This window comes from Oreochromis aureus, linkage group 11 (genome assembly GCF_013358895.1).
Source record: "Oreochromis aureus strain Israel breed Guangdong linkage group 11, ZZ_aureus, whole genome shotgun sequence".
Classification (NCBI taxonomy): Eukaryota; Metazoa; Chordata; class Actinopteri; order Cichliformes; family Cichlidae; genus Oreochromis; species Oreochromis aureus.
The window spans coordinates 28,239,242-28,261,833 of NC_052952.1; the positions used below are offsets into that span (position 1 = coordinate 28,239,242).

The window sequence follows — 22,592 nt, forward strand, 5'->3', positions numbered from 1 at the left end:
TATTACACACCATGCGGCAAATATTGTGAATTGACCCGTTATAAATAAAATAAAATTGGAATAGAATAAAGTACTTTTTAATAGGAGCTTAGAATATAACAACAAACTAAGAGTAATGCCACCCAACACTGGATAGTACTATTATAACCCTGATTTCTAGTTCAGTAGTGTTCACCATTTTCTTTCTTAGGGCTGGGTGGTGAATATAAATTAATGGAAACATAATAATAAATTTAAAAAAAATAAACTATGCACTTAACCTACTCTGCATCCTGACCTACATTCAGTCTCATCGTCGGGATAGTAGAAACCAAAGTAATCTTCTCCAAGTACCTATAATGATGAACCTAAATATTAGAAGGAATGATATTAAAATACTGTAACTCATTATTAATAAAATTACCCTATGCTGTAAACTAAAATATGCAGTTGCAGAAAACAACATTGCACAAACCACACAGTTAAAATCATAGAACAGAAATATAAATACGAGGTGCGATTTGGGTTTTGCTCCGCCCACTAATATCAACCTGAACCAATGGAATTACAGTCTGTCTGCTGTGAGCGCAAGTTGGTTCTGTGATTTATTTCTTAACTGAAACTGTGAAAACCTACACGACCCCCTCCTCTCCTCTTCGTCTTCCTCTTCTCTCCTCAAACTGTTTCCATCCTCCTCCATCTCCTGTCAGACCCCCGCAGCACTGACCCGACAGAGGAGGGGGACTTTACCCCTGATGGTGTTTACGCCCACCGACTGAGGTCAATCTGGGGGGAGGTCTGCCGTAAATTGTTGATTGGATGCCGCGGACGGACAGCCAATTTCTCGCCGGTGCTGTTCCTGAGAGGGGAGCGAAGCTAAATGTGAGCATCTGAAGCACCATAGGGTAAGTAACCGCTTTAAAGCAAATTGAAAAGCAGATTTATTCTTTTTTGTTTTATTTATTTTTTTAAATATAGAAACCTCTGTCAGTTCAGATAGGACTGGCAGCATCTTAAGGGGAACTTGTTGCCATGCCTTCAACGCGTTTCTGTGATTTTTCTTGCTTTTTCTTCTTGGTGCCAATATACAAGATTGACAAGTTCGTTGTGCGGATGAACGCCAGTAGGGACAGGGTGATCACTGCTTGGATTTGGGGTTAATACATGTTTGGAGTCATATGAGTGTATAAGTGCTTATTACCCGGAATTCAAAATAAAATGAAGGCATGCCTCAAATAGTATGTCTCGTATTATTGCTCATTTAATGCTTTATTTTTTTCATAAATATACTGACGTTTTCGTGTTTCTGTTATTAAAAAAAATAATAATGCTGATGGCAAAAACTACATATTCATTCACTCTGTTCCATAATAATCCTGTCAAAGAAAATCTTATAAAAAGATTCCAGTAGTTGTATGATTAACAGTATGTACATTTTATATAGCTTACGTTCTTTTTTTCTGTGGATGTATTTTCAGATATGTAAGATGTTTGTAATTTTATTTTAGCCTATTATGTTACTATTCTTCCATAGGTTGCTTGAAATTATGAATCTATTTACTCACCTTAGTTTGATTATGTTATTGGAGAGCCTGAGCATGATTGTCAACTTTACCATATTTTCATTTATTATAGTTTTTTTACGTCAGTCTTTGCGTGTTGCAGAAATAAAATCAACTTGTCTCCACATGAATTGCAGAAACAGATCTTACTGTATATGTGAAGTTCTCATTTGGGATACCCTCTAGTGGTTGGAAAGTGGCATTATATTTGTTTGGAGTTCTCTCAACAGCTGAAGGATGTGTTTCAGTAATGCTGTATTCCCTCAAATGTGCATTTTAGAATGGTGAAAATTTGTAGATTTGGCAGGGGACATGTGGTTAAGTCTGTAAACAGGAGCTAACCCTGGTTCTGTTAACACTTTAAATGTTTGTGCCATATGGGCACTGTGACAAATCATTGCTCACTTTGACTCTTAACGAAATGGAGAGGATGCTGTTATCAGTATGTTCACACTGAAACTGTTTATCCTCAGCAGTCGCTTAGAAGTGGCTTCCAAACGCTGCAGTTTCTCATTTTAAATAAAAGATGGAGAAGATGTCGAATTGCTTCTTGAATAAAAGATGTTTGTTTTTGGTGTGGAGCGTCACCCTGGGGATCACATCTTCTCATGTGCCACATTGGTGCAAATGATTCCTTCTCCCACTTGTTAATCAATTTATTGGTATTTCTAACCACACACAAGATTCTTATTACTTATTGAGTACTTACTGACTGATCATATATTACCATAAGGGGGCTGTGAATCCCTATTGCACCACTAATATACTAATGACTTCTCTAAGTAGAGTTAGAGTTTTGTTCTTAAACAAGCAAACAAATTGAAAAAAAACCCCCACCATATATATATATATATGTCTTCTGTGGCTTAATTAAGTACTAAAAATGATTATTTTTTCTCCACTGTGTAACAAAATACACAAATGGACCATGCTCTGTTTTTATTTATTTCCAAAAGTCAATAGCTGCTCGTTAAAAACATATGAAAAAAGGAGCCGAGGGAGTTCAGGGAGTAATTGGGAGCTGAAGTAGGGTTAAGACGCTGAATATTTACTGGCCTCATCTCAGCAGAGAGCTGATTATACTGCAGCTGAACATCCGTACCATTCCCAGTGGCTGGGACTCGTTCCTCCCTCTCAGTGAAAGAAATGAAAGATTTATAGCAGGCCAACTCACAGCCTTAGCAAAGCTGAGAGAAAATTTGAACGCATATTTTTTTTTCTTTCTCTTCTATGCGCCTTTTTTTGCAGTTGAATTGGGGGCAGACAAGGCCAAGAATGTAATAGACCTGTCAAGTGTCTCCAGAGAGGAGCAACCAGCAGAGGAAGAGAAACAGGAGATTGGGCAGGAGGAGAGGGAGATAAGAGAGAAAAAGGCTTGTGAATGCTACTGAGTTGGGACAACAAGGGCATCCGCCAGCACAGTTTTGAAAGAGTGAGCTGATTAGAAAATGTAGTAAAACTGCTACTTGCAATCTGATTACATAGTCCAACTAGAAGTTACAAACTTGACTGTTGCAGCAACAATTGGGTATCATTAGTTCATAATATTAAAAAAAAATAACATCTGTTACCAGTGCTTATTTATCGCTGTTAATTAGAGTCAAACTAAACTAAATGTAAACTGCAGGATCAATTTACTCATGTCTTTTCACATCAGTCTCATTACATCCTATATCGCACCATATGGGAAAACAGGTTTCCATCCATGTTTAATTATGCATTTTAACTCATGAATGTTTAAACATGTGGTCCATTGAAGCAAATGATGGCCCAAATGTAGAGCCCGAGGCTGGGTTGGGGGCAGATGAGATGAAGCTGGTTACTTTGTCATAGTTCATAATAAAACAGCTGAAAAACCACCACAGTAATACTAAATTAAGTTCACTAATAAATGAGATTAATCACATTTTGAATTCATTTCCCTTATTAAATTGGCTCTTGTTTTATTTTACATGTAGTGGCCTCACACGTTTTTATCTCCAAGCACATTGTGCCTGTTTGATGCTTCTTTCTGAATTTGAAATGTATGACCCGACTTTTTAGTGCAACCATTTTTTTTTTTCACAAAATTTTCTATGAATGTGAGAGAGCGAGGGTTATGGCTCTCATGTTGCTCAGACTCAGATTCGACTTTTCGTTCCCATCATGGATGTGAATCTGCACAAATCAAGGTTTTAATGAGCAACACTGTCAAAGGTGTTGCATCATAACAGCTGCTTTAATCACAGCCGTGTGTTTTTAGCGAGAAACATCTGGGGTGTCTCACTTTGTTGCTTCTTGCATGAAAATAACCGTCTCATTACATTTTGACAAATGCGCTCATATTCTAAAATCAGGATTAGATACTTCTGTGGTACAAATCTGAAAACCACCCCATTTTTAGCTTTTTATCTGTAAACAACTTTAATTTTTGTTGTGATACTCCTAATTGTATTAAGGTTAGTCAAGTAAGACGTCTTTTACTACAAAAATATTAACTGCAAAGGATTGCAAACCACCTTCCACTTTTTCTACACTTTTTCACTTTTTTAAAAATATTTCCATTTTCAATGCTTTGTGGCATTGCTCATCTATGTTTGTCAAAAAATAGGGTGCCATGGTGGCGCACTGGTTAGCACCGTTGCCTCACAGCAAGATGAACCTGGGTTTGATTCCAGGATTCCTCGCTGTGTTGAGTTTGGATCATCTCCCTGTGTCTGTGTGAGTTTCTTCGGGTACTCCGGTTTTCTCCAGCAGTCCGAAGATGTGCACATAAGGTTAACTGTTGATTCTAAAGTGGCCGTAGGTGTGAATGTCTCTCTGTGTTAGACTGGTAATCTGTACAGTGTATGGCACCTCTCACCCTGGGATATGCTCTAGCTCAGTTGTGACCCTGAACTGGATTAGCAGAAGAGGATGGAGGCTTTTCTGGCTGTAATTGTCATTTATAGTGAGTAAATGCACTCACAGGACACTTTCTGAGGCACACATAACTAGTAATGACCTTAATCTTTTGTGGTAAGGATTCAACAAGGTGTTTAAAACATTCCTCAGAGATTTTGGTCCATATTGAGATGATGGCATTACCCAGTTGTTGCAGATTTGTCAGCTTCAGATCCATAATGTGAATCTTCCATCTGAGTGGACCCATTGTAATGTTCAAGAAACCAGTTTGAGAGGATTTGAGCTTTGTGACATGGCATGTTATCCTATTTGAAGCAGAAGATGGACCTGGCCAACAACAATACTTAGTATGCTGGGGCTTCAAGATTTGTTGCTCTTCTGTGTGCCTTGGTTGTAACAACTGGTTATTGGTTACTGTTGCCTTCTTCGCAGCTCAAAGCAATCTATTCTCATCTCACCTCTGTTATCAACAAGGAGTTTTTGCCCAGAGAACTGTCCTTATTGGATATTTTCTCTTTTCAGATTGTTCTCTAGAAAGTATAAAGATGGTTGTGTAGGAAAATATCCGTAGATCAGCAGTTTCTGAAACCCTTGATTTATTTGGCCATATGGGACCAAAACCCATTCCACATTCAAAGCCCTCTTTCTTCCTCATTCAGATGCTCAGTTTGAACTTCAGCAGGGTGTATTGACATAGTTTCTATATCTAAATGCATCGAGTTGCTGCCATGTGATTGGCTGATTACATAGCTGTGTGGACGAGGACTTGAATTGCTGCACTAATAAAGTGGCTAGTGAGTGTAAATAAAATTAATCAGAGAAAATATACACCACTGGGACAAAGTGATGAGCTGGGAAGTTACTTTATCATTTCAATTTAAGATGATAAATATGCAAGTTATACAAACATCCATTCACAGAAGTTGTTTAGCTTGTACTAAGTGGGAATCTCAGGGAACCAGGCTGCTGTACTTATGTATGCATGGTTTGCTTTTGTTTGTGAAAATGAGTTTATGGTAGCAGAGATGATTGCACCTTAATGTGAAGTAAAACTAATGCACTGATTAATGGCGGCCTTTTAATTCCAATCACTGAAATCTGCCCAAGGCATCACTTTAGTTTGGCAGTAGGTCAAACAACATGTACTAGACAGAGCCAAATAGGCTTACTTATTCATAACTTTAACCCACTAAGGCTCTCCTTTTGTATTCTGCTTGTATTTTTTTCAGTGTTGTGTAAACATATTAATTAATATCTTGTTAAGGTTCACATTGCAGAAGTTGACTGTTTTATGAGAAAGTGGTTGAGAAATCAGTGGTATTCACAAACACTGAAATAAATAATATAACAAAATGAATAAAAATAATCTTTTCAGAAGTGTATAAAAACATTAAATTGTGCAAATAAATCTTTTATTGAATTTTATGTTGTTTTTCTTAGATAGGCATGTTTTTGGACTTAAATGTTCTTTATAGGGATTGTTCCACAAAGATATTAATTAAAAATAAACATTTCTTATAATTACATCTTCTTATCATCATTAATTGAAAAACCCGGAATGAATACATATGTGTGTCTTGCCCAGACACATTTTTGAGTGAATAGGCATGTTAGAGTTAATGAAAGGCCATTATCTGGGTTTATAGAAGAGTCTGTCATGGTCACATGGAGTTTTCATGTTTGCAACACTGTTTTCATCAACCACACATTACTTATGATTTTAGGCCTTGAGGCTTGTTTTTTTCACCACCCTGTTGCAGTAGGTGCAACATTTTAAACTTTGGTATTATTTTTCCCAGCTATCAATGTGATGTACTCCCTCTCTTAAAACGACATAGCTGATTCTTTACACTCTTCTGCATCTTTAGCCCAAGGTCTCACTTTGTGTTTGGATTGCAAAACAAGAATTACTTTGCTTAAAAACAGGAGATAATTCTGTGAATAAAGCTTCTGGGAAGTGTTTATGTTGTGATTGTTAGTCATGAAATATTCCTCGCAAGTTAAATCTTTTTCTTGATAATTTGTGTTAAAAGTATTCGACGTTGAATGTAACTTTTGTAATTCAGTTCAAGAAAAAATAAAATAAAATAAACAATCAGTTGCTTGGGGCAAAATATGCCACAGCACTGTCTGAAGACTTCATCTTCTCATTCTTATTACTGCAGTGCGTCAGCAGCTTTACTGAAGCACTGCAGCCGTCACTGGCAAATAGCTTTTTCCTAGTTTTGCACTCTGTCTTGGGGCATCTTGCTCTTTGATGTTTTTAAACTAATTTGTGAAAGAGACTGAGGTGAGATGAGCTGGGTTTATTACAGTTGCTCAAATATGACTGCAGGAAAGTTGTTTAGTTTTGAAAAACAAATGTTTTAATTAAATATTCTTGCTTTAAGTGTTTGGTGTTGAGAGAGTGAGCTCAAAAACAAGTAAAGATGTCAAGGAAAATGGCTAAGAATCTATACTGGAAACAAGTGATTCTCTAGTGTGCAAGTGAGATTGCAACTAAAGAGTTTTTACATGATCTGTCAATCATCTTATTACAATTTATGTTGCAGCTGTGTCTACAAATTGTCTTGAATAAAAATAACATTTTGATTTTCTGCATTTTTTACAGTATTTACTATATATACAAATACAGAGGTTACAATGGGTCAGATCAATCCAGAACATCAATCTGACAATTTAAGTTAATGAGCAATAAAATCTGATAGGCAGGCTAATACATACTGTCGAATGAATGAATTTTTCATGTGCTTCCAGTGACTGCATGGAGATAGTTTCTCTGTAATAAGAAAATAATGACATCCCATGGCCTGCTTACACCTTGAACACATCATGCAGATATAAACCTGTGGTTGTGGTACTTCAGTATATAGGCAGAAGAGGTGGAAGCATGAATGGAATAATCTTTTTAAAGTGGCAGGCGAAATCAGAGTGGGAAAAACATGTTATTGTGAAACCCTGAGTGATACAGAAAATTGTAAGAGAGGACAGGGGAGGAAAATGAAACTATTTTCAAAGGAAAGGACTGCAATTTTATAAACTGGAATTTTAAATCTATGTCATGTGCTTATTCATTTTGGAGTTTTTAAATCAGATATTGGATCTATGCATTATGTGTTGCTGAATCAAGTTTTCTTGAATGTTTTAAAACTAACTGAATCATAATATCGTAATTTTGTGCTTGCATAAAATATGTGTTAAGCAGTTTAGTGCAGGTTAAAAAGGTTAGTTTGTAATATGCATTTTACAGTGACATACTATGTTGGACTTGTCCTGGGCTGGCTCCCTTGCACCAGTTAGGCTACATCAAGGCTAAAAGACATAAATTTAAATTCAAGGTGATAACGTTGATCAGATTTACTCACCAAACCCACCTTTTATACTACAGGGAGTGCAGAATTATTAGGCAAGTTGTATTTTTGAGGAATAATTTTATTATTGAACAACAACCATGTTCTCAATGAACCCAAAAAACTCATTAATATCAAAGCTGAATGTTTTTGGAAGTAGTTTTTAGTTTGTTTTAGTTTGAGCTATTTTAGGGGATATCTGTGTGTGCAGGTGACTATTACTGTGCATAATTATTAGGCAACTTAACAAAAACAAATATATACCCATTTCAATGATTTATTTTTACCAGTGAAACCAATATAACATCTCCACATTCACAAATATACATTTCTGACATTCAAAACAAAACAAAAACAAATCAGCGACCAATATAGCCACCTTTCTTTGCAAAGACACTCAAAAGCCTGCCATCCATGGATTCTGTCAGTGTTTTGATCTGTTCACCATCAACATTGCGTGCAGCAGCAACCACAGCCTCCCAGACACTGTTCAGAGAGGTGTACTGTTTTCCCTCCTTGTAAATCTCACATTTGATGATGGACCACAGGTTCTCAATGGGGTTCAGATCAGGTGAACAAGGAGGCCATGTCATTAGTTTTTCTTCTTTTATGCCCTTTCTTGCCAGCCACGCTGTGGAGTACTTGGACGCGTGTGATGGAGCATTGTCCTGCATGAAAATCATGTTTTTCTTGAAGGATGCAGACTTCTTCCTGTACCACTGCTTGAAGAAGGTGTCTTCCAGAAACTGGCAGTAGGACTGGGAGTTGAGCTTGACTCCATCCTCAACCCGAAAAGGCCCCACAAGCTCATCTTTGATGATACCAGCCCAAACCAGTACTCTACCTCCACCTTGCTGGCGTCTGAGTCGGACTGGAGCTCTCTGCCCTTTACCAATCCAGCCACGGGCCCATCCATCTGGCCCATCAAGACTCACTCTCATTTCATCAGTCCATAAAACCATAGAAAAATCAGTCTTGAGATATTTCTTGGCTCAGTCTTGACGTTTCAGCTTGTGTGTCTTGTTCAGTGGTGGTCTCTTTCAGCCTTTCTTACCTTGGCCATGTCTCTGAGTATTGCACACCTTGTGCTTTTGGGCACTCCAGTGATGTTGCAGCTCTGAAATATGGCCAAACTGGTGGCAAGTGGCATCTTGGCAGCTGCACGCTTGACTTTTCTCAGTTCATGGGCAGTTATTTTGCGCCTTGGTTTTTCCACACGCTTCTTGCGACCCTGTTGACTATTTTGAATGAAACGCTTGATTGTTCGATGATCACGCTTCAGAAGCTTTGCAATTTTAAGACTGCTGCATCCCTCTGCAAGATATCTCACTATTTTTGACTTTTCTGAGCCTGTCAAGTCCTTCTTTTGACCCATTTTGCCAAAGGAAAGGAAGTTGCCTAATAATTATGCACACCTGATATAGGGTGTTGATGTCATTAGACCACACCCCTTCTCATTACAGAGATGCACATCACCTAATATGCTTAATTGGTAGTAGGCTTTCGAGCCTATACAGCTTGGAGTAAGACAACATGCATGAAGAGGATGATGTGGACAAAATACTCATTTGCCTAATAATTCTGCACTCCCTGTAGTTCCATATTGTCAAGGCGGTTGGAAATTTGCTATATAGATCTCTGATTGTATCTTGTGAAATCAATACACATGAGAATGTTTTTAGATGCTGTTGCCAGTAGTTTGTCTATTGATTATTTCAGTTGAACTTGTCTAGGATATGGGTTGATTAACAATGCAGAGTAGAGGTCAGATTCAGTCAGTTATTGTAATGTAATGCACATGCTGGAGCGGGTGGTGGTAAGGTGGTAAAAGTCTCACTGAATTCATTCATGACCTCTGGACTAACAGGAAAATTCAAACTGTGATGCTGCCACTCAGTAGTCCGTTTCAACTTCCTGTTGCCGATAAATATTTCATGCAGCTTTTTGCATGCTGTCGTACAGCCTCTGTGTTTGAGTGTAACAGAAGAGAGCCAAAGACTTATAAGCGCGGGGAAGAGAAGTTCTCATATATCTATATCATGTCTCCTCTCTGCAAAAAGACATCAGTACCAGGTTACTAATCGCAGGTTTCAAAGAAAAGGCTGGTTTAGATGAGATGTGTCGTTACTAATGTTTTCATTGATTAAGCGTATTGCTTTCCTTTTTTTGTCTAAAGCTAAATATTTGTCTGTTTTAGTAAATGACAAAGCTAAGGTTGTTCTCTCACCCTCTGGAATTGGTTTTAAGATTTTTTTTCTGCAACAAACTGCAACAAAAACAACAGAAAAAGTTCTCTTTCTGTTTCAAATGGGTTTAAAATTCATTTAAGCTCATTTGCTGTGTCTAATAGCCTGCTGTTTCATGAGTCGTGGCTATGTTTTGAGATCTCAGATGTCATTTTATGGTAAGGATTAGGGTGCGGCTCATGATTAAGATCGTTATCAGTCGACACTACTGGGTTGGAAACCACATGCGACAAACAATAAATTCTTTCAATGACACACAAATGAGTGTTACATGCCATTTCAGGATACTGGGGTGCTGAGTCTAATGATTCCCCTAAAAACAAAGATTCCTAAAGAACATGCTTGTCATTTGCATCTTTTTACAGAACATAGCCTGCCATCAGCTTCAGTGTTACATTAGAATAAAGTCTTCACATGAAACCTAATTGATAGGGTTTTTTTTTTTTCTCATAACAGAAAGATTGCAACATTATGATGCAAAACTTGTGCAGCAAAAATCAATTTCTCAGCACTTCATCTGTATGCTGACAACAATCCACATTTCTTCCCCCCAAAAATATGGAGCATTACTTTATTTCTGGGCAACTTCTCATGAATTATTCTGTACAGCCCACAAACTGGGTTTGAGCGACAGCTTGAACAAACACCCTACTCCTGATGGCCCTTTGGTCAAAAGAATTGCACCGTCCTTAGTTCACCCTTCAAATTGAATTACATCAACTAGCTGTGGATTACAGTACCACTGTGCATCAATATCGCCAAGGGAGAGCATGGCTTATAGAGAGCAGTCAGTGAATAATGCATCCTAAAAATACAAACAAAAACGAGGCAATTAATAAACTAATGTTTTCACACAGCTCACCCAACACACTAATGCATGCATTGCACATGTGGATTAGTGTTTCTCTCACTGACCTATCATCAGTAATTCTTTTTATGCTATGGACAGGTTATGTAGGTAAAACCTTTGTGTATTGAACACTGATAATACATACATAATTGATCAAATATGACTGACTTTGTTAAATCTTTAATGGGTGGAAGGCATGTCAGAACAAACAGAATACTGATAGTCAGTGATGAGCATCCATACAGCTTATAAATGCTATAAGCTGTCACAGTGCAATTATAGTTTATATATGAAGTGTGTTTGTCTTGCCATTAATTCAGAAGCATGCTGGTCAGTGAGTATCAGGATGTCCAGTCAGTATTACATTACACATGTAAGTGGTAAGTGGACTGGTTCTTATATAGCACTCTCCTCTACTAAAAAGGCTTTAAACAAAATACCTCATTCACACAAGCACTTTTTTTTCTACACTAAAGTGCTTTCTAGCAAATACTCTGATGGATGGTTTGGAGAGCAACGTGTGGTTCAGTATCTTGCACAAGCATACTGCATGCAGACTGGAGCAGGCAGGAACTGAACGATCGATCTCCCGATTAGTAGATGACCTGCTTTAACTTGTGCGTGTCTAATTTCCCCTATGCGTTTACATGAAAGGTGTCATTTTGGCAGCAACGCACCAATCTAAAAGCTGAATTCATGGATCATTTGACAGAGACATTATCCTGTGTTCCAATAGTTGCAGTTTCAGTGGCGTAAAAGAGTTCAAGCAGCAGATTAGAATGAAGTACATTAACATTTTATACAGTTTCTGCAGCATCAAACTAATTTAAACACATTCCTCTGACAATGCAATGCACAGTTTGTGCTTCATGTGGTTTTAGTAAGCTACACATATAAAAAATATACCCCCAGCAGAGAATCTATATCACACTTAAAACATGCTGTAAATAAAAGAATTAGTGAAAACGTGGGGCTTCCATCTGATTTATAACCCAAAACACGGACCATAATCTGCTCTCGACAGTTTTAGTTTTTGCTCTGGCAGCTGCAGACTTGCTGTTGTTTAAGAGCATGAGAGTTTTAGATAAACTCAGGTGACTTTTGCTGTGTACCTGAGTAGTATTGTTACCTCCAATGCTTTTCCTCTACTCTGTGCCCTTTGTGTGGTTACAAAACTGTCTGTCTGAGGTGAGACCAAAGACAAAGTTCCAATAATAAGCTTTCCCTCATTCTCCTTTCCTGTCAGAAAAAGTAGCCACTCGTCTTTGGATCTATTTTAAAAGACTGAATCAAATGCACAGTGGGCCATGAAGGGCCCCACAGTAATTATTTTTCTCCTGCTTTTTTGTGTCATTAATTTTCAGCCTGACCATGTTCACTGGAGCAAGATGACTTTACTCAACAAGTCAGACGACACCTCCTCTCCCTCCTTCCCTCTCTCCTCCCTTGAACATAATTTCTCTGTCTATGTCACCAATGACCCCTCGTACTCCCCTTTATCCTTCCCTACATCCTCTTCCTCTTTGCTGACTTCCTCCAACTGCACCAGCTCTGCATCACCCTCGTCTCCGCCATACAACTTCTATGCGGTGCTGTTAGTCCTCCTGATCTTCTGCGTGGTGTTTGGTAATGTGCTGGTGTGCGTGGCGGTGTCGCGAGAACGTGCCCTGCAGACCACCACCAACTACCTCATCGTCTCACTGGCTGTTTCTGACCTGCTGCTGGCCACACTGGTCATGCCTTGGGGCGTATACCTGGAGGTGTGTGTGCACTTCTGTTTGTTTTCCCTTCTTTTCCTGCTTTATGTTTTGTGGTTCTGAAGAAAGACAAAAAAAGAGAGAATCAAATCATTAGATGCAATGGAAATCAAGACTGTTTGGTAGTTTTCAGCCTTTTTTGAACAAACACAAAACAAATGACACCAATAATATATTAGATAATCAGCAGAAAAGTTAGTTTTTTCTGAAGAATATAAGCCGACTGATAACCAGCCTTCCAGAATTTCCCATATGCTATTTTGTCTGGCATCTTATAGTAATTTCCGTAGCTTTGGTTTGTGGACTGCTGGTTGAAAATGAATAATACAAATACATCTTCATTAGTATGAAGTTAACAGAATGACACCATGGATAAATTTTGTATAGAAATCAAGAAAATAATATGACTTATTAATAATGTGAATATTGTTTAGGAATAACCTGTCAGGTCTTCTCGCGTTTTGATTTGCCCTTCGTGTTTTATTAACAAAACAAAAAAAAAGCTTCCCTTGTGTGTCTTTGCTTATTATGCTTCCTTTGTTTTATTCTCTTTTTCCTTTCTTTCTGTTAGTTATTCTGCTTGATTATTCTTTTTTTTTCTTTTTGACTTCTGAAATTTGTCTTAGTTGTCATCAGTTCTCCAGGCACTTTCTGTCCTACCATCTCCCTTTGTTTGTCCTGAGTTTAATTAAAGTTATCCTTTTTGTTTGTGTAGGTGCTGCCTCTGTGTTCTGTAGTTGGGTCCTCTTTTTGAACTTCAAACAACAAAAAAATACCCACTCACATTTACCAGACCAGTCAGCGTGATGTTACACGGTTACTTATCTTTATTTTATTATAAACTATTCAAAGAAAGATCGGATCAATGAGTGTTTCGGCATTTTTGGCTATTAAATAACACATACTTTTGTCACATATCAGATTGGCTATTGATTATATTACTGATTAATTATTTAGTAATTATAAATACTGTTTTACTCTGTTTTAGTCAAGAATCATGATTGGTTTTTTAGATCCAAGGGACTAACTTGATTTTTTTTAAAAATCCCTTGGTGCACAGCAATCACTGTTATAGTGCAAAATACTTATTTCTGCATTATTTATTAGGGTAAAGGCAAATCCTTTGTCTTTTTCGTTTTGACAGTCTTTTTAGTTAAATTTCAAAAGGAAGTAATGATCTTTAATAAACTATTAAAAAACAAATTAAATATTTGAAGCAAAAGTTTGAACCAGCCTGGTTAATATTGATTTGCCGCACATGAGTAAAAATGTACAAAACATGACACCAGGTTAATAAAATAAAGTGAGTTATGAGTGAGTAAAACTTATTTGCTTTGTTGAAGGTGGTGGGAGAGTGGCGATTCAGCCTCATCCACTGTGACATCCTGCTCACCCTGGACGTCATGATGTGCACAGCTAGTATCCTCAACCTCTGCGCCATCAGCATCGACAGGTGGACGCTTGCCTAAAAATTACTCTCACATTATCACCTTTACTGGTTGTTTGTTCTCTTTTCTCTTTGTGTCTCCTCTTATTTGTTGAGCTCATCTCACTTCCATTCTAACAATTTATCTTCCTCTTGAGAATTCCCCTTCAGCAGGAGAACAAGTTATTCTTTTATAAACTACTTAAAATTACATTTTTAACCAACTAACATGACAGTAAATCAGTATGGTATTTCTTCCACCTAATCTTGGCCTTTATTTGTCTTGGCTGGGCTACACAAAAAAAGCTAACCAAAGAGCATGCGTTTACATACATTACCTATACAAACCCCACTAAAAACTTAACTAAAGGCATTGCCATCATCCAGCTGTCACTGAGTAGCCAAATAAAAACTTGTTTCTGCTCCAGTCATCTCTAAACATATAAAAAAAACCTGATTAAGTGTTCCACCTGATGCCCTCTTAATGGTCCGGCGAGAGGTGGCCAGACACCCAGCGGGCAGACAGTCTGCAATTGGGTCCTAATTCCTCCGACAAAGTAACACATTTAGACTGCACCACTTTGGTTTTGTGTAATTTGTCATTGCATCTAAGGATAGTCTCTAAATTGTTTTTGTTGAATCCACAGAGAGTAATTTATATATAATGCAGTAGCAAAGCTGTCAGGGCTTAAAGCCCCCAAAGTGACCCATTACAAGGACACAGAGCTGAGGTTAAGTGCTTTGATTTAATGAACTCTAGCACTTTTTATGCAACTTCATCCAGTGTATTTTGCAAAATAAGAAATAGGACAAATCTAAATAATGTTTGTGCAGCTAGTGTGGAGTCATTATTTAGTATTTTACTTCAGGCTTCATGTTCTGAAATTGAACTTAAGGATAATATTAAAGAACAACTTTTAATTTAAATCTCAGTTCAGTTTTTTATTATAATCCAGGGGGTATTTATCAGGAGCAAGATTAGGTATTACCATCCAAACAAAATGCTTTGTGTAACATACTTTACCCACAGTCATGTTGACGCCCCAGTCTATATAATACTATTAATGGCTCCTCATGCCAGACAAAATAAATGACTAAACTGGGAATCTAAAACTCAAGAGACTATTTCATATTTTAGGTATCCCATATAATTTTTGCTTTTTTTAATTTCAGTAAACTAAAATGGGGTTTTTAACTGTTTTTTTACACTTATAGTTTTACACTAGAGTCTTTGTTTTACTACAATTGTCATGATACATTAAAACCCTTAAAGCACAGTAGTGCTAAGTAGAAATTGTTAGCATGCAAACACACTAAATTACAGTACTTGTGATATTGTTATATCTTAAATCTTGTTGTTGCCAAATGTTGGAGAGCCATGTCAAGCTCTGCAAGACACTTCTTTGTCCTTGACTTGTCTTCATGTTGTCGGTGCCTCTTTGGGGACATTGGAATACTGTATTATATTATAACATCTGAACAACAAAGAAATCCTTTGATGGCTCTCTGTTTTTATACTTGACCCCGTACTCACATTTGGGATTAAGGTAGCTCAGACACTAAAGAGCTGCATTCACAAGAAACAATTCAAAATAGTTTTTGATGTGCTTGCAGTTTTATATTTTGTGTCCTTTAGACTGTGAAACAAGCTTTCATAGCTTTAGTTTTTTGTTTTTAATGAGAAAAGTGAATTTGTTTGTCTGGGCTCCACATTTACTATGAAATATGCAGGATGGTTTAATTAGGTGCAGAAATGCACCTATTGTTTCCTCTGCATTGACGTGCATGTCAAGACACAAGAACCATAAGTGAACATGTAGGAGGCGTGCTAATGTGTCTGTGTGTATGTATTGTTGCAGATATACAGCGGTGGCAATGCCGTTGCTCTACAACACCAGATACAGCTCCAGGAGGAGGGTGGCGGTGATGATTTCGGTTGTGTGGTTCCTTTCTTTTGCCATCTCCTGCCCTTTACTGTTTGGGCTGAACAACACTGGTAACAGTGCCATCTGATACTTTTTGACTTTTTCAGTGAACTGTTTCTTCTTTTATACAAACACAGTCTATCCAAACTGTCTTAAATTTGATTATTCATCTTTCAAAAACAAAAATAATATGCTGTGCATTCAGTGACATTTCCATATGTTGGAATCATCAGTGGCTAAAATTGTCTCACAGTAGTAGCAGAAGGAAGGTGCCCAGCAGCTAAACTTATTGGAGACAGCTATGAGGTAGAGAAGCATAGTCCAGCTCCACCTCTAGGTACAGGCACACCCCAACCTCCTTATCTATAAACACTGGGAATTGGTGCTGTCTAGTCCATCTCACTAAGCAGTGAGCACGAGTTGGTGATGAGGGACTTCAGCTTTCAAAGCACTCGCACTGAACTCAAAGGCGGCCACTTGAGAATAAGTGGGAAAACATAAAGTAATGCGAGGGTGAGCAAGAGCCATCCGGCAGCCTCAGTTGTGGGTCCAAATGCAGCAAGACACCAAATGATGTAAGTCAAACTGTGAAAAATATTCTCTCTCCACAGAAATGTGTTGCTCGTAGATTACAGCACGGCATTTGAAAGGTGCTCTGTGCATTGCTTTTCATTCGGTTCCAGCGCCAGCGTTTGTGTGTAAAGGATCACGTTGCATCATTGGTGGCTTGCAAATGTGGGTTTGATGAAACTCCAATGAAAACAGCGTTTCACTTCATGAGTTAACATTTTTAACATGGTGTTCTTAAAGCGCTCCAAAAGGTTTGAAGATCAAGAAGAAATGAATGAGTTTAATGGTAAATTCAACAGATGTTTATTATAGCTGACAAGGAGTGGAAACAGATGACCAAAGTTAACAGCACCTTTAATCAGAATCAGAATCAGAATCAGCTTTATTTGTCGCTAGCAGGTTGCCCTGCAGTGAGATGGGGACCCCCCCCGACCTTACATACATTACAGACATCACTTGGGGTTACAAGTCGGAGATCGGTAGCGTTACAGAAAGAACACCGAAATGTACACAACAGCGGGAGAGTACAAGAGGAAAAAAAGAGACCTCCTCTCATGCTGTGCCTCCATGGTAGGACAGCACGGGAGCAGGAAACAAAAAAACTCCTCTGCACAAAAAAAGCACATGAACCACCACAGCACAACATTATGAAAGACATGACAAGCCACAGGGTTGGGTAGGGGATATGACACAATCAACACAATGTGCACATCTGATCTGGGACCGCTGCAGAATTGCGCCTCCAGCTGACCCGATGTCCACCTGATGGGGGAGGTAAGCTTCGAAGACGTTGGGAGGGGAAGGGGATCAGTGAGTGCATATCAGTGTATGTGTATTTGTGTGTGTATGTCCAGAGTCAAGCTGAGACAGTGTCCTTCGCCCTGCCAGGCTAAGTAAACAGTCTTCCAGCCAACTCAGGTGGCCTTGCATGGGATGGGAAGGAACAGTCACAACATAGTCGTTATCAGGGATTGTTTTTGATCGGCTCCAGCCTTGAGCCCGCAGCTGGCGCCGAAGGGGTAGCCGTATAATGATGGTGATTTTTCTTTTGCAAACAACTCATAAGAATTTCAGGCTGTTTTTTAGCAGTCCGACACTGGTCTCTCAATCTCCTTTTTTATAGCTTCGAGTTTCTCCAAGATGTTATTAGCCATCGATCCCGAGATCTTGTCACTCTGTTGCTCACAGAGCAGATCCTGAGACCTCACGACCGCAGCCAACTGATCCGAGATGTAGTCCAGCTTCCTCCCTGAGTTGTTGTTTCGGGTGGATTCGTTCCTGATGTAATCCAACATACGCTCAGAGGTGTTAGTTTGAGCATTCACTGCAGTCGTAAGCGCCTCCAAGCTCTTAACCATGCTGCTGCATGCTGCTGCTTTCAGTGAGCCCTTTCTGAGAACTCGCACCTATCTATTACAGAATAATTGAATATGTTGTACTCTTCCATACATCTTTACTATGATTATCATAGAGTAGATTTGCCCACCGCCAACCTCAACTGTGCATCAGTGCAACAGAACTGATTCATGTTTCTGAGTTGGACTGTTCATCAGTTTTTGGGTAGCAGAGCCATAGATTCCTATTTAGGATTACTTGAATACCATCTCACTTATCTTTATAATTGCTCTGATAATAGTTAAATGCTGTACCAGTTTAAGTCCTAGGTTCTAGGTTCTTGCCTTTTGACTTTGTACTTTACACATAGACAGATAAATCTTACAATTATCCCTAAAGGTTTTGTACTATATCCGTTCTTTGCCCTTTTTCTTTTTTTCTGCTGTCCATTAGCTAATCGTGAAGGCACCACGTGCAGCTTTGCAGACCCGGCATTTGTGGTGTACTCATCTGTGGCCTCCTTCTACGTTCCCTTCATTGTAACATTGCTGGTGTATGCGCAGATCTGCCTGGTGTTGCGCAAACGTGGCAGACGCACCGCACCGCCACGCAGACACGGTTTGCTTGCGCAAGGTGCGGCTGAAGCAGGAGAAGGTCACCGACACAGGAAGGTAGATTTCATACCAAACTAATGTTTATCAAGCTTGAGTCAAGTTTGAGTTGTCTTCTAGCCATTTTGCAATTTTAACGAGATAGAAAGTTTAGATGAAGTCAACAACAATCTTCATGATTTTTCAAAAACCACTTTTGTAACTTCAGATATACACACTTCATCTCATGCACAGTGTAATTTCTATAAGATGACACTAGATTCTTGTCCTACCAGCAAATATAGTTTACTTTGAGTTATCAGTTTCCAGTTCTTTTTTGCATTATCTTTTCTTTTCAATGTACATGGCTTTCTTCCATTTCAGAATAAGTGCACACAACCAGAAGATGTGAAGCTGTGCACCCTGATCCTGAGACCTGCCTCTGCAACCCCACAGCGCAAGAAAGTGGTGAGGGTCATAACCTAAGCGAGAACTCAGTCCAAACAGATTCTCTTTTTATTGTTATTTTTTATGTAATTCTCACACAGAGCCTGGTTAAAGAGGCGGTGGTTCACCCTCTTGAAGTGGAGCCAGGTCATTTCCTGCCACAGAATGAGCAGAGTCTGGCTCCTCCCCCTCCTCCTCAGGCCTCTTCGAAATCTGGACGACCCCGGATCTCCCTGTCCATCTCAGTTGGACCTGCTCCTGTTCTCCCCTCAACCGTGACACGATCGGCTCTGACACCTCGTCCTCCCACCCTTGAGGATGGCATGAGGGGACGTGAGGGATGGAGGGAGCGCAGCGCAGGCAAAGAGAAATGGGGCATCACCAAGGAAAGGGTGAGAGGGAGGCTGTCACAGCAGAAGGAGAGGAAGGCGACTCAGATGCTTGCTATTGTGCTCGGTAAGCAGTGGGAAACGCAGACTTATTGATGAGGTGTTCTTTGCACCATGTGTGCATGCTCAATCTTCACTTGTAGTTTGTCACACTGTGCACTGGTGCATTCACAAAGTGTTTCTACCTGAAATCCACCTCCAGACACCTCCTAAGTCTCTATGACATTGTTTTTCAAGATATCCTTCTGTATCTAGTGAAGGCACAGAACACATCTAAGCTCACAGAACAAAGTTAATTTAATTTAATTTAATTAAGGTTTATATATATAGTGCCGATGCATACTATAAGGTATTTAGTACTGTAGAAAACCGCAACAATCAAGCAAGTGAGATTAATGAGAAGAGAAAAAGTAAAACACAGAGAAACAGGACAAAACTCACTATGAGAGAGATTAGACAAAAATATGATGACATTGATTAATGATATTTCTTTGTTCTTTGTCTCCATGCTTTGTCCTGTTTGTTTGTTTGTTTGTTTGTTGTCTTTTTTGGTCTATGTATGTGTGTGCTTCTATATAAACTTGTGGGGAGTGAAAAGAGGTGATAGTAGAAGAAGTGCTCAGTGCATCACATTAAGTCCCGCAGCAGTCTGAATCTATGGCAGCATAACTAAAGGAAGATTCATGGACATCTAATCGAGCTTTAACTATAAACTTTATGAAAAAGGAAAGTTTCTTAATCTTTAAAAGCAGACAACGTGTCTGTCTTCTGAGATGGCTCCACAAGAGAGTGGCCTCTTAGCTGTAGGCTAGTCAAATTGTAGCTTGTCCCATGTATCATCAAATTTGCCAGATGCCTTCATCTTGTTTTGGTATTTTTACAATAGCATAGTCAAAAATGTATAAAACAGTTTGGTGAGATTGCATACAGAGAACAATAAAAGACTCATTCAAAATTAAACCAAAAATATAGGTTAAAACCAGCGATCATGACATGTTTTTAATATATAAAAGGTGACTGTAGATGTTTACTGTACAGTAAATCCCCTGAGCCAGTTCTGTATTGTAAAAAGAAATGCAATCACCTTTGGCAGAATGAAGAAAAATCTAGATGAAATGTGTCCTGAGGGCTCTATTCTGAATAGCTGAAAATAATTAGCTTTTTCCAGATGAAAGATTTTAAATGTAAATTTGGAGCAAGTTTTCCTTATTTCAGTTGGAGAAACAGTGATAAATGTTAACAGTCACAGCAGCAGTTTTTACGGCCTTCATTATTTATGACTTCTGACTTGATTGTATTTTTTCTCGCCAAGCTCATTTGTTGTGTGATTTATAAGACTTGGCGGTTCTGACTCTGAAACTGGGATAGATGATATCTTCTGTCTGTGTATTTACTGACTCGGTGGTTTTATGAGGGTGTGCAAACTACAAATGTACAATTAGACAAGATATTTAATAAATTACATCCTTGCATGATTTCTGTCACACACAAAGACGTAATCCCCATCTTGTCTTTCTTTCAAAGGTGTGTTCATTATCTGCTGGCTGCCTTTCTTTCTGACCCATGTACTAAAGGCCCACTGCAGAAGCTGCTGCATCTCACCTTCTCTGTACAGCGCCGTTACCTGGCTGGGATACCTCAATAGTGCCGTCAACCCTGTCATATACACCACTTTCAACATTGAATTTCGCAAAGCCTTCATCAAGATCCTGCACTGCTAGGCCAAAGAGATGAGAAGTGTCAGTTGTCCAAAAAAAATAAATAAATAAAAGGCCGACATCGATTTGAGGTCTGAGGTGAGAAAGAGCTGAGTAAAAAGCAAAGATAAAGAAGAGTGTGGCAGGTTTGATGTGCAGAGACGGGAAGTGAGACAAAAGAGCGGACAGCTGATAAGTTGAAGTGGGACAAACTTTTCAGAAAGTGAATGACGAGAGAAATGCAACCAACAGCTTACACAAGACTGAAGAAAGAAACTTTGGAGGCAATCACAAAAAAGCGTGTGACAAGTAGAAGACAGGTGCACGAAACACAAACAGGCGGGAGATATTCAAAGAAAAGAAGACGTGTGCTGTGTTGTACAGATAATACGCTTGTCAAGAGAATTACTGAGGACGCGGAATCTCAGAGCACCGGCTTGACTCAAAAACGTAACGTAAGTTGGACTCAAAGAAACTTGACTGTTTTTCCAATTTACTGGAAGACTTAACTTGTACTTGTATTCTCTTGTATCACTGACACAAAGCACCTTATCAGTTTACATGTGCTTGTCTTTCCCAGAGGACTGGAATAAGTCAGGGGAAAGGGGGGAAAACAGCTTAAAACTCAGACATCCAACGATCAGTAATATTTCATACCTCTTTTAAAAAATCCCGATTAAGTTGCATTGTGTAACAATGATTGATTTGGCGATTGAGCAGTAACAGTCAAGACAGCTTTCATGCATTTTAATATGTACAGTTCTTGCTCTAAATAAGTAGCTTATAAATGTAAAGGTGAGTGTTGTAAATAGTCGCTTTAAAGTTTTGTGGGATGTACAAATAATCAAATAAAAATCATTTTCATTCATTACTTGTGTTGTTTTAAAATCACTACCATCTTATGCAATGGAAAAATCTACTCTTTTTTTTCCAATTACAGTGGAAAAAAATACAATCACTTCCACAGTATAGGCAAGTGCTTTCCCTACTTGATTGTAAAGTACAACTTACATCCTGTGTCAGTGGCACAGGGATGGTGACTGTGTAAAGTCTTGTGTAGTGAGACAGGACTGTGAGGGCACACTGAGAATTTTGAATGAGCCGTTTTCTAGCAGCACGGACATTTTCCTGCATATATGTGTGCACTGCCTCTTCTCAAAAGATTTAGGAGAGTTGTGTATTATTTAAAAGATTCCCTGGCACTTCCATCCATAGAATATATCTTTTATAGTATTGATTGAACTCAAACACACCCACATTCTGCCCTGAAACACTTGGTTTAATCACTTTCAACAGGCAGGTTCTGGATTCAAATCCATCAGCCAGCTGGGGCCATTTGGTGTGCAATTTGCCTGTTTTCACTGTGCCTGGGTGGACTCTCTCCAGGTACTCCAGCTTCCTACTACAGTCCAAACACATGCATGTTAGATTTATTGGTGATTCTAAATTGGGAAGAGTAAATGTCAACATGAATAGTTGTCCGTCTCTCTGTGTTGGCCCTGTGATAAACTTGTGATCTGTCTAAGGTGTGCCATGCTGTGAAACCCCAAATTGGACAAATGATCAAGAAAATGAATGGATCATTT

The 22,592-nt window shown here is 38.8% G+C and overlaps 1 protein-coding gene across 2 annotated transcripts; it reads left to right on the forward strand.

The window, feature by feature from the left end:
- The first annotated feature begins 554 nt into the window (after window positions 1–554).
- On the forward strand, window positions 555–21,865 carry drd2l (dopamine receptor D2 like). Of its 2 annotated transcripts, XM_039619011.1 has the most exons (9): window positions 555–884; window positions 2,790–2,973; window positions 12,235–12,630; window positions 13,971–14,080; window positions 15,913–16,049; window positions 18,337–18,554; window positions 18,858–18,941; window positions 19,022–19,376; window positions 20,834–21,865. In XM_039619011.1, exons 2-9 carry the CDS (start codon window positions 2,923–2,925, stop codon window positions 21,028–21,030), a joined length of 1,548 nt encoding a protein of 515 aa, XP_039474945.1. In that variant the 5' UTR covers window positions 555–884; window positions 2,790–2,922; the 3' UTR covers window positions 21,031–21,865. The 2 variants fall into 2 exon arrangements, with proteins under 2 accessions (XP_039474945.1, XP_031601777.1); XM_031745917.2 differs by lacking the exon at window positions 2,790–2,973.
- The last annotated feature ends 727 nt before the right edge of the window (window positions 21,866–22,592 follow it).

Bases quoted from the DNA above. Each gene is read 5' to 3' on its own strand.
- drd2l (XM_039619011.1), top strand. From the start codon at position 2,923: ATGCTACTGAGTTGGGACAACAAGGGCATCCGCCAGCACAGTTTTGAA. The intron at 2,974-12,234 runs GTGAGCTGATTA...ATTAATTTTCAG, and splicing joins GCCAGCACAGTTTTGAAAGA to CCTGACCATGTTCACTGGAG. The intron at 12,631-13,970 runs GTGTGTGTGCAC...GCTTTGTTGAAG, and splicing joins CTTGGGGCGTATACCTGGAG to GTGGTGGGAGAGTGGCGATT.